We start from the raw sequence: 11908 nt of genomic DNA, 5'->3' as shown, positions 1-11908 counted from the left end.
TCCCTTTGCTAGTCAAGATGCAAGGATGCCAGGCGGGATGAGAAAGGGAGGTGGCAAGGCAGAATTGCTGTAGACAAGAGAGAGAAAATCACACATGTTAATTGAAAGGGACATCCGGAGGTCAACATCCTGCTTGGAGCAGGGCCATCAGTAGATAAGGTCAGCCACAGCCCTTCTGAGGATGGAGATTCCCCAGCCTTTCTGGGCAACCTTCTCCAGTGTTGTGCTGCTCACCCCGGGACAAGGTTGTTCCCTAATGTGCAACTCACCCTTCAAGTGTTGGGGCCATTGCCACTTGGTAATGATCTGGCACTGCCAAAAGGACATTAACTCTGTCATCTTCGCAATCATGCTTAAAATAGTTGAGAGAGAAAAGTTGACTCACATTTCCATTGACTTTAAAGGCCTGTGAGTGAGTTTGGGTGCACGTTGTCATGATTTTGTTCCACCTTGGCCTCCCAGGCGTGGCTTCTCTGTCTTTATTCCTGAGGCACATCAGGAAGTGTTTAAGGGACTTGGCCACGGGGACATGAAGCCCTTGCATTAGATGAAGCAGGGCATGGCAGAATTGCACCTGAATGCACAGGGATCCTGTGTCATGTTTCACAGCTGAGTCAGACAGAAGGCAGAGCTGTTGAGGTTGTATGGGGATACAATAAAGCACTTGCTTCACAACACTTTTCCTATGCTCCTTTCCACTTGTGAAACAGAGCCAGAAGGGACCCTGGAAGCAGCTGCTCAGATGGAAGAAAACAGAAAGGACTCAGTGACAGTTACCAGTCTCCTCTCTGTCAGGAAAAAGGAGTCCTGCCACCCCAAGAAGAAATATTTCTAGTAAGGTGCTGGTGGTGTGTGAAAGTCCTGTAAGAGGCCCAGTCCTTTGCTGTCTGTTCTGAATTCAGAGAGTTAGGAGCATCCCCTGCAAATGTGCATGACTGATTAGGACACTGTCCTCCTTAGGAGAAAGATCTGTGACAGGAGTAAATGTGTACTGAGGGATTTGCATGTAACCTTCCAGAAGGCACTTAGGGAGTTAGTATTACAGGCTTGCTTCTCCAATTTGATCTTGCCTCAAACCAGTGAAATAAGTGACAAAGCAAAATGAGAGTAAAGCAGTGAAGTGCTGGGCTGGCAACAGTGTTGAATGCATGAAAGGTTACGAAGGAGAAGGTTTCAAGGCACATATGTTTTATTTTCCTCCAATTCTATATCGTTGTTCAGTGTTTTCCAATTGCTGTGGGACAGAGATTAGAAAGTATATGTCTTAGCCCCTTTCTTATGTACCAAAGCAAGTGTGTTAGGAATTACTGTTTTAGATCAACTTAGTCTGTTCTGCATTGTGGCACTTCTGGTTCAGAAAGCACTGAAAAGACGCATCTATGTTGTTCTGTGCACAGTTTGGTACTCACAGTGTAGTACTAACCATTTTTGGGTTCTTTGGCTAGGAAAATGAGCCAGAGGCTTAAATTCCACGTTATTTTTAATATGTGCTCTCTTCTAACATTGAGAGGTTTGTCAACAGTACAGGAAAATGAAGAAGTAGCCCACAGACTATTGAGATGCTCTTTGTGATGTGTATGGTGTTCATTAATGTTGTTGCGATGGCCTGTTTAGTAATGGTCGAGTTTCTAGGGGGAAGAGAACCTTCCCAGGAAGAGGATGCTCTTGGTCTTATTGTGCCTGATAAAGAAGAGGAAGGGGTGATCTGCTACAAAAATAACAGTAGCACCAAGACTTCGTGATGCCAGTGCTGCTGAACTGGCAGCTGCTGCCTCTGTGCCTTCTTCATTCACTTCCAGATAACACTTGTGAAAAACTTGTGACAAAAACAGCTCGCCATTCTCTGACATTCCTGTGAAATCAGCTTGACCTTCAGTGAAGGCATCTTGTATCCCCATCCTGCTCAAAGTAGATTTGAGGTCGTATTTCTCTTCTAACGTGAACCTGGGCAGATAAACCTCCATTTTCATTTTCTCCATTAATTCTGGGCTGGTCCATGCAGACAAGTTTTCAAAAGTCAATTCTCTTTCTAGCTGCAGTTAGTAAAAAAAGAATCACAAAATTACAGTGTGTTCAGATAACTGTGGCCTAAGGGCTATTTCTTCTCTTTTCTTAAATGGAGAACTTTTCGAGCTGTTGTAAGAGTACAAAAAAAAGGGTAGTGAAAGACTAGTTTGGAGATCTTTTTGACTAAAGTAGTATGTTGCTCTACAGTAGGACAATGCAATATTTGATCTGTTCTCATTAATTGTCAGAGAATATAGCAGGGTTAAGTAGTTGTAGAACAAAACCATCAGTGTCAAGTAACAATAGTCTGGTTGATTTGCTGTTCCCATTTCTGTCCTCCCTACATTTTAGAATTTACTGAAAAGAGTTTTTTTCTACACAACACCCACTAATGTAAATGAGAATTCAATAAGAGTTTATTATCCAAAGGCAGGATCCATCTCTTTACAGAAGGTGGCAGTATCCATATGTGTTAGCTCTGGTCTTTCTGGAAAGTAATGGAGGCTGTCCAATTTGTGGGTTTTTTTGTTTGGGGTTTGGGTTTTTGGTTTTTTTTTTTTGAATGAAATCATATCTATTTGAATCAGTACAGACAGTGACTCTAAGCAGGGCTGGCTTTCCGTCCTCATTTTTGTTCAGCTGGAAGAAGAGCCAGTCTTGTAGGGTTTGGGTTACCTATTTCCAGGACTGATCAACATTAGGAACCACAGAAGTGCCAGCTGCCAAGAGTAAGAAATCTAGTCTGAGCTCCAAGAGATTCAAGTTCACAGTGCTAGGCCAAGTTTGGGGTTTGGTTTTCCTTGAGCCTGATCAGTACCCTCCTTCCTGGAAACATGACTGCAACCTGGCCTTTTACCTTGCAGATGCATAAAATAAGTAAATAATGACACTCTTGTTTTTTCACATGATTTATGTTCTCAGTTGCTTTACCTTTTGTAGGCCGGTGATGTCACTTGGTAGCAGGATAAACATGCTGAGGTCATTATTGACATACGGAAGCTCAAGAACGTCAGTCTGGACTGATTCTACATAGGTCCCGTTAAATTTATCACTCAGGTACATCATTGGCACTGGTTTACTTGTATGCTGCAACAAACCAAATTAGATGTTAGCCATTTGTACTCTGACTGAACAGTAAAGGACTGAGTTAAAGTAGCACAGTGGAAGTTTATTGTATTTATTGTACAAGCTGCCCGGTGTGTCTGAGACATCCTTATGGCTCTAAGTGGTAGGACACAGGATCTACAGAGGACCTCTGGTCTTCTGGAAAGGCACTTGGAGGCTAGGCAAGCTATCTAAGCTTTCTCAGATGACACCTATTATGGGAAGCTGTATTCCACTCTGATTTGTCACATGGTTAAAAATGAAAATGTAAAGAACTAACCCATACAGTTTTCTTCACCTCTTTGTTTTCCCTGCCTCCAGAGAACAGAAGCTTGTTTCAAGTCAGCTTCTGACAATATTACTTGTGGCTTAGGTGCTAATATGTGTGTGCAGTCTTTGTGCTGAAGATGTGGTGAAGACAATATACTGTATGTATTAAATTAAATAACTTTCATGCCAGATTTCATGTGGATTTAAAGATTGACAGGAATTTCTCTGCCTCATCTTTTTCACTACTTTTTCCACCTGCGGTCTAGGACATAGGTCAGTATATTCCCATACCATGTTTATTCTGAAAGGCCTTTGCCTGGTAGCTTCAGCTTCGAACTTTGTTGCCCAGTTTCCTTTGAAATAGAGTGCATTTATCAGGAGTAGTCTGGTGAGCGAATCTACGGATCCAGGAGGCAGCAGATTTTGGATTTTACCTAGAGAAAATAGAAGGACATTTACACATTTGTGCAGTGTTACTGTTTCAGAGTAGATGTTGCACAATTTCTGCAGATATAAGCCAGAGAAATTCTACGTGTTGATGTAGCATGCTTCTAGTTTGAGATTATTCGCAAATAAGCGATTACTGGAGTAACCTTGATTTACAAAGAAAAGCAAGCCGCAGTCCTCACCTGTTCAGATGGAGGACACTAATTTTAGTAAGGGCTTGTCAGTGGATGACTGCTTTAGGAAAACTGATCTGATTTGCCCTTCTGAGGTGAATTGTTTACCTGCCTTGGGCCCCTTGGGTACAGAGACTTTGTTCAATGCTGAAATGGCTTCTTTTTGACTTGGGAGAGGAGAGGCAGGAGCTTACCTTCAGTCTGGTGTTCGACCCTGGCATTGATCTCTCTTCTGATTTCATCTGCTCCTCCCACAAAGTCAACTGATTGTGGCTTTGCATTGTAGTATTTATTGGCTAACTGTAAGTATTCCTGCAGTGCAAGAGAGACAGCTGTCGTATGTTTGTTGCCTGCCAATATGAATGCTAATAAATAGCTACAGCCAAATAGAGAGAAAACATGATAGAAGTGACATAGACTACAAGCACAGCATTTTGTCAAAGGAACAAAATATATTTTAGTGGAAATACTCAATTTATATGTTTGCACCTAACCACATCTGCAAATCACCCTGAAATTGCATACACATCCCATAAAACTAAGATTTTAGTGTCCAAAGTCTCAGGAAGAGTCTCGCAGAAAATATTTATGTTAAGGATAACAACATGATTTGCAGATGTAATGAGAATATTTAAAAGCATATATGTTGTCATAGATAGATCATAAAGTTTAAATGGCACTATGTAATTTGAAAAAATGGCCTACCTACCTTACTGAAAGGCAATGTTTTTTCTCCATATAACTGGTTGATACTTTTAAGCAGGTAATTTTTAGTGGGTTGGTTGATTTCAAAGTTGAGTGCTTTAAACCCAGCATGTATATTATCCGATTTGCCAATTTCTGTCTTGCAGAAAAGGAAAAAAAAGTTACTCATCTTTTGTGTAAAATAGTTCAAAATTTCTAATTTCTTCCTTCATGCAGCTCCATGTAAAGTATTTCTGTTGAGGTGTTCCGTTACCTGTATTGCAACACGAGAGGTGTTCTAAACCAGACAGCTATTAAAAGAGTCATTTGAAAGTATTAAAAGAAGTTGCAGACATGGTACAAACACTGTAAGTGTCTCAGAATGCAAGTGGTAAGAGCCTGAACTATGTAAAACATTTAAGGGTTTCTAAGTGGATATTGTGAAACTAAGTATATCCAGAAAGTGAGATACAGAATGTAATTGTTAAACAATACATGAATATTTGGCTGTGTGACTCCTTTCTTTTATGAAAGTTGAGTGTGTTACATGGAAAGTTTGTCCCTAAATGTCTTAATCTTGCTCTTAATATTTTGTAATTTTTTTTTATGTTGCAGTAATTCATTAAATTCGTTGTCTTGAACTAACAGGATTAAATGAATGTGGGCTCAAACTCTCAAATGAGCTCAAGAAAGTTAAGCTGTGAATTAGTAAACTAAGAATATATGCTGTATTCATCCTGTCATTACATCAGAATCAGAGGCATGAACAGACACTTAAACCTCTAAACCGTTAGAACAGTCCCTTTGCCCTACCCACAGCACTCTGTAATTCTTACAATTCAGACAAGTGTTACTCATGAGGAACAATCCCTCTCCTGTTCATGCAGTGCAAATGAGTTGTTGACATAGCCCCTAAAATAAATCTTCCCGCCATAGGACTTGGCTGTGGAATGCAGATCCATGTTCCCATTCATCAGAACTTGCGGTTGCTGGGCCTTTGTGGGCAGCCTGCAGGGAAATGGCTCACTCCCACAAAAAATAAGGGTGACAGGAAAGAGCAGGGAGAAAAGCTTGACACCACCATGGTTGAATTGTCAATGAGGAAAACCTGCCTTTACTGACTCAGAGGGATTAAGTTTGCTTTTCTGTATTTTTCTGCTATCGTAAATGATGTGTACTTTGGTACAAGATGCCTGCCAGTACGTCAAAGCAATATCTCAGGAATATAATGATTTCCACTTCTCTACTATTTATTGCAAGACTGGTCTACCTTGGGAAATTCAACATGTCAACTTATTTTGTTAACTAGTCAACTGAAATGGAGACTAATTTCTGAAGAAGGCTACATACCAAGCATAGGTAGCCTGGAAAAGTTAATACTCTGTTTTTTGTCTTCATGCTGCAATCAAATGTGTGGGAGGGCAGCTATGTTCTTACGATTCGCTCTCAGGGGTAGTGACCATGCCTGTTCAAAGAATATGTTTTTGCTAAATAGCTAGCTATTGAATAGTAATAATTTGAGAAAGAAATCTCTCCTCAAAGCTAAAGGGAAAAGATCAAGAGATACATTGACAGAGAATGGTAACATTAAATTTTAAATCTTGCAAATTTGAGGTTAGTTTTTGCAATTCTGCCAAAAAAGGGGAAGCATGTAATAAGTATTGCATTAGAGGAAGGCATCACAGGATGCTGTAGCAATTAATTGTGTACACTACATCTGAGGAAGGCAAACATAAGCAAATGCAAATGTAGAAGGAAAATACAAGCAAGAGAAGGTGTGACCATGCCCATAGCTTGACTTGGTGAGATACCTTCTGGAAACAGGCACATCGATTTGATAGACACTCTTCTGTTCTGGAATAGACTTGCATTTTTATGGTTGTGGTGACATTTCTGGTTCCTTCAGCTTTGTTAAAGTGAAGTACCTATAGTGGAAAAAGCAATAATAAATGCAACGATAGAAGACGTGCTGTTTCAGTAAAATCTTTCAGTGATGTCATGGGACTGGTGATGAAGAAAGCCAAACTCAGATTTTATTCTTGTGTCCAGTCCTGACTAAACATGAAATCTTTGTTTAGGCCTTGAGGTCCTTGTCTACAAAATGGTGTGAACACTAAGCTGAGGGTTGCAGGGCAAAACTCTCATGTAACTAGCCTTTCTAGAGGAATCTGCCTGCTTTGAGTTATGCCCTGGGCTGACCAGTTAATACCTGGGGAGAGCCAGTTATCTCCTTATGGAGACTATCAAAGCAGAAGTCTAAGTGGAGCACTGCTATGTGTCAGAAAGCATGAAAACGATGGGGGAAGTTTCATGCCTTAAATCCCTTGCTCGGAGGCTATGGGGAGACCTTATTGCTCTCTACAACTACCTGAAAAGAGGTTGTAGTGAGGTGGGTGCAGGTCTCTTCTCCCAGGTGACAAGTGGTGGGACAAGAGGAAATGGCCTCAAGTTGCAAAGAGATGAGATGTGAGATGGGAGTTGTCTGTGGTAGAGTAGAAGGAGAATCCAGGTCTCCCACTCCCTGGTGAGTGCTCAAGTTACTGAGCTCTGGGATAAAGATCCCTTATTTCTGCTGGTGGCATTTAAAAGGAGACAATGTCACCAGTGCCTCTTCTCTCATTTGTTGGGAGCCTGTTTCCAGAGAGTAGACTGTTTCTTTGACCTGCACAAGTGGAGAACTGGTCTATTCATTACAGCGCACAGCAGGGGTGAGACAGGAGCTGGCATATATGTGTGTAGAGTTTTGATTAGAGTAAGTTTTCTGCTTATGGCTTTCCTCTGTTCCATCATAGTAAATTTCCTGCATAGAGGATGTTATTCCAAGAGGTCAACCCTTTTGGACAGCTACCTTTTAAAGGCCAGACTCACCTTTGCCATCTGATCTGCAGTGTTACCTTTGGCGCCCAAATAAACAGTAGCCAGGGCAGATGAAATACTCAAAGGGGAGAGCAAAATATTCTTGTCACCATCTTCCTGACACTCATGTTTGAAAAAGTCGAGAGCAAAGCTTGTGATTGCTTTATTCAAAGTTTCCATTGTTCTGAACCTGCACAGAAAGGGAGAAAAGATGCTATTAGCGAACCACTAATTATGACTGCTATGTGCCTGCAAGTTTCTCTTCAGTTTTTGAAGTTTCTTTTGTGTTTTAAAGTGTTCTGAAAGTATTTATCTATATGAAGAATGAGAAGGATTAACTATTATAAAGTCATAGGAAGTGTAGAATGTCCTGTCTCACTGATGGCACTGGCTATCATTTGGGTTAGGGAAAAAGCAGCCTCCTGTTTTGTATTTGTTCACCAGGCCATTTATTGCACTGTCCTTTACAGCACCTTGGAGTGACAGTTGATAACGTTACTCACCAGTGCCTGGACTAGAGGATACTGAGAGACTGTCTCTTATGACATCTTTTGTGCTTCAATTTGTGCAAGAGTCTTTTGATGCTCATAACTGTACTGAACAACTACTCTGGTAACAGTAACAGTCAAACTATACTTTTAGGACAGGACAAAATACTTCTTCCAATGCTTGGGCAAGCACTGCCCCAACTATTGCATGCTAAGCATCCTGAATTCCCTTTCTGACTTTCAAAATCATCCTGAAACTCTGTCTTACAGTGCTAGCGTAGATCCTAGCTTCCCAGTTCTTCTGCAGGACAGGGTTTCCATATTCAGTAGACCACAAGTGCTGCTATTTGTCATTTGCATTGCAGGTTTAGCTGAGAGCTCTAGGCAGGGACTAGGAGCCATTCTGGTTGGTATAGGATGGCCTTAGAATAAAGACAGTTCATGTCCTGAGCAGCTTGTAAACCAGGAGCTGACTCGATGTTCGTAAGAACTGAAGAGCACAGGAACAAATTAGCTGACTTAAGCAAACAGTAGTTCTTACTCTGCTATGATATATATGTGAGCCAGTCAGCTCTAGAAATTACAGAACTCTGTACAACAAATTGCTCTTCCAGCGTATTTTTAAGACTTCCACCTTCTAGACCATGCCTTTGCCATCTTAGTAAATTGCTTTCCCAAGCATTTGTTGTTTCCAATTCAGATCCCTGCTTCCTTTTTTTCTATGCATTTGTCAACAAAGCAACATCATCCAAGGGTATATGAGATAAATAATCTCTAGAAATCATTACAGTACCTTGTTTTGTGCGGGGAGGAACACTGCTGCTCTGGGTATCTCCAAGGTTTCTGCAGTTCACATGAAGGGTAGGGTGAATTTATAGTGTGTCTGGCCAGTTCTGCAAAGGTTCTTATGACTCAAGACTGTGCAATTTATTATGCCCTGAAGGCCACATCCCCGTGGAAGAACTGAATCATCTCTGAGTAGGATGTGAAGTGATGGTGAGAATGATACCATACAAGAACCTTACAAAACTGACTGCAGAAGTATTTCTATAAACACTTCTGTGGCAACAGGCTAGTAACAACTTGAACCCACACCACTTTAAACAAACTTTCTTTTACGGCTTGGAGGGTTTAAAAAAAAAGCAGATGCTGACCTACTTCTTTTATGATTTGTCTAATAGAAATTATTTCCGAACAATAGACAGACAAAGAGAAGACAGTGACTTCTTACGTGTGAGTTTTTCTATTGCCTGTTTCCTACTGAGAAATTATTTGTCACTCCTGGTGGGTTTCTGTTTTAGAAAAATGGATTTTGTTAATCTTGGAGGATTCTAAGACTGTACAACCAGGGAAATGTTGTCATTGTGAGATAGTGAAGGTTGAGAAACAGGCACCAGGCCCTTGCTTTTATTATCAGTGGCAACATCACTAGAACCTGCTGTGGGTCTTAGATTTCATTTTTCTTCTGCTTCTGTTTCCCCACCCTAATGTGAAAGCTGCTCTTTGACCAATGTAGCACCTCAGATCAGAGATCTATTCCTTATTTTCCATTCCAGAAATGGATATTCTGTCAAATCCTCTTTTTTATTCTTGCCTTGGCAACTAAAATACCCCCTTCCCTCATTTTTCTTGCAGTCATGCTGTCCCTTCCTCTGTTGTCCTTTTCGTAGCTGTCCATCCCCACTCTGACCCCTAACTGAAACACCCTGTGTAATCCTACCCTTGCCCTTTATTTCACTCTTCACCTCTCTGCACTGTTGATAATACAACCTTGCAAACTTGGATGGGAGCTGCTTGTCTCTGCAGGGCTGCCTCCTTGACACTGAGCAAGACTCACACACAAGGTCTATCTCCTCGGCATAAACTGCCTTCTGAGAGCTTTCTTCTGACCTGCTGTCTATGAGCATACATTTAACATGGACTTACGTTGTAGGTCAGTGGCTGGCACAGAGGATCCTGTAATGAGGAATGAGCCAAGGGAATACATGCAAAATTTGGTGCAGGGCATAGGAGGGCGCAGCTGCAAAGGGTCCTGTGTCAATGGTGAACCTTCTGCATCAATATAATTTGGGAACCGAAAGCTTTGTTGAAGTTGCTTTCCTACTTGTGAGGAACTGCATGACTTCAATCAGATGGTGTTTTCCTACCCCTCAGATCTTTTCAAATTGTAGCTACACAAAACCAGCATGTTTCAGTGTAAGTTGTAATTAGATGCATTTGTTACACTTTCCAGAGAGTGGCATAGTGTAGGAGGGGTGTTCACTGCAGAATTAATTGCTCCCTTTGTGCCTGGGAAAGTTGCAATATGTTTACATTGGCCTTAAGTGATTTCCAAAGCCTAAATTATTTGAGTAATCTTTGCAAATTTGGACATGTTGTTGAATGAGTGATAGATACACTGAACAGACTTCATCCTTTAGAGCAATTACTTTGGATTTTCTGGTTTTAAAGCAGGGGTGACTTTAATTTTCTAACTTGTAATACTGCTTGGTGCTTTACAAGAAGTGGCTGGGTGTTCTGTTTACGCAGAAATGCTGGGTTAGACTGAATGAGAAGCTTGTGCGTTTGTTTTAAAGCTACCTTTTCAAAACACCTCTTGAATGGCATGGCTGGTCATTAGCAAAAAAAAAAAGGGCATACTGAGTAACTAAAATTATACTCACCTCAAAGGACAACATATGCTAAATCAACGTGATGGATTGATAAAGTTTTCCAATATCCTTTTAAATTAGCACCACCAGAGGACACAGCTCAATGGGTGGTGCTACTGCTGACTCAGTAGCAGCGGTACTCTCACTCCCACTCTATACTAAGTCAACACAGCAGCACACTAGGAGACTTACATTTGTATTAATAGTATCCTTCCTGTGGGAAGTAAATCTGTGGGCTCTTCCACTGCAGTCATTCATGTTTCCATTTACTCAGGACAAATATTGGCACGACATCAGTGCCCTGGCCAGATCTCAGCTATATAAAAGCATTTTGTTTTCTTCCAGTTTCAGTGTAACTTAGCACAAGTCATTGTGACTTTCCTACACAGTGTGTTTGCTCTGTTCATTAGCACCTGGGTTTGGGAGTAGGTGAAATGCTTGATGTCTAAACAGAACATTGTAAAGTGCTCTATAAAAGCTCCTGAGGGTCTTGAGAGAAAGACGTTCTTGTCACAGAAAAATGGTAGCTTCTGCTTTCACACAGTATTTTAGGATACAGTTTCCATGGCTGGTTTTCATGTGCATCGGTAGCTTATTTTAGCTATCAACTCTGTATAGCTCTTGGAAATCTGATTTAATTCAAAACTAACATGTTCTATATTCCAGGTAGATCAAAAGAAAAAGTGATATTTGAAGGAAAGCTGTTCAGTTTCCCTGACATCTTCAATTTTTTTTTTTACCAGTATAAGCACTGTTTATTTACTTGGGAGGGAAGAATTTCTGCTTCAGCCAGCAGAGCACTCTATTCACGTTTTTGGCTCAGCCAGAGCAGGCCAGTAGATTTTAAACATGAAAGGATATTAAACATTCCCAAAGCTTTAAAAGGACTTCAGGAGATATGAGAAACATGGGGAGGAGAAGGATTTTGAAATCTGAGAATATTTTAATCTCTTTGGAGGTCTGATGTAATTGTTTTTAAATCTCTGTGTGATTTAAAGTTAAAAACTGTAAGGAGGACAGGGGCACAGAAACTCAGGAAATAGTAAGGGTGCTGAGTGACTAGATACATTAACTTCTCTGTGCTAAGGAGGACTCTTCTTTGGGTGATGCCTCTGTCATAGTGTAATTGAGAGCACAGCATGAGCTTTTCCAACCTTGTCAACTAAAGAAAATAGTAGTGTATATGCTTCACCTAGACCGGTTATAACAGATTCTGGGTTGTGCTGTA

The 11908-nt window shown here is 40.8% G+C and overlaps 1 protein-coding gene across 1 annotated transcript; it reads right to left on the bottom strand.

Annotated features, from left to right (window-relative positions):
* Positions 1-1628: 1628 nt before the first annotated feature.
* Positions 1629-7721, bottom strand: LOC104261610 (serpin B10). The gene is made up of 7 exons (XM_009817733.2): positions 7554-7721; positions 6497-6610; positions 4711-4845; positions 4196-4313; positions 3673-3815; positions 2938-3093; positions 1629-2033 (listed from the first exon to the last, which is right to left on the bottom strand). The coding sequence occupies exons 1-7, from the start codon at positions 7719-7721 to the stop codon at positions 1629-1631; spliced, it is 1239 nt and encodes a 412-aa protein (XP_009816035.2).
* Positions 7722-11908: the final 4187 nt, after the last annotated feature.

Source organism: Gavia stellata, chromosome 3 (assembly GCF_030936135.1).
Source record: "Gavia stellata isolate bGavSte3 chromosome 3, bGavSte3.hap2, whole genome shotgun sequence".
NCBI lineage: Eukaryota > Metazoa > Chordata > Aves > Gaviiformes > Gaviidae > Gavia > Gavia stellata.
The sequence above is the reverse complement of the archived record's forward strand: the minus strand, read 5'-3'. Positions and strand labels throughout refer to the sequence as shown.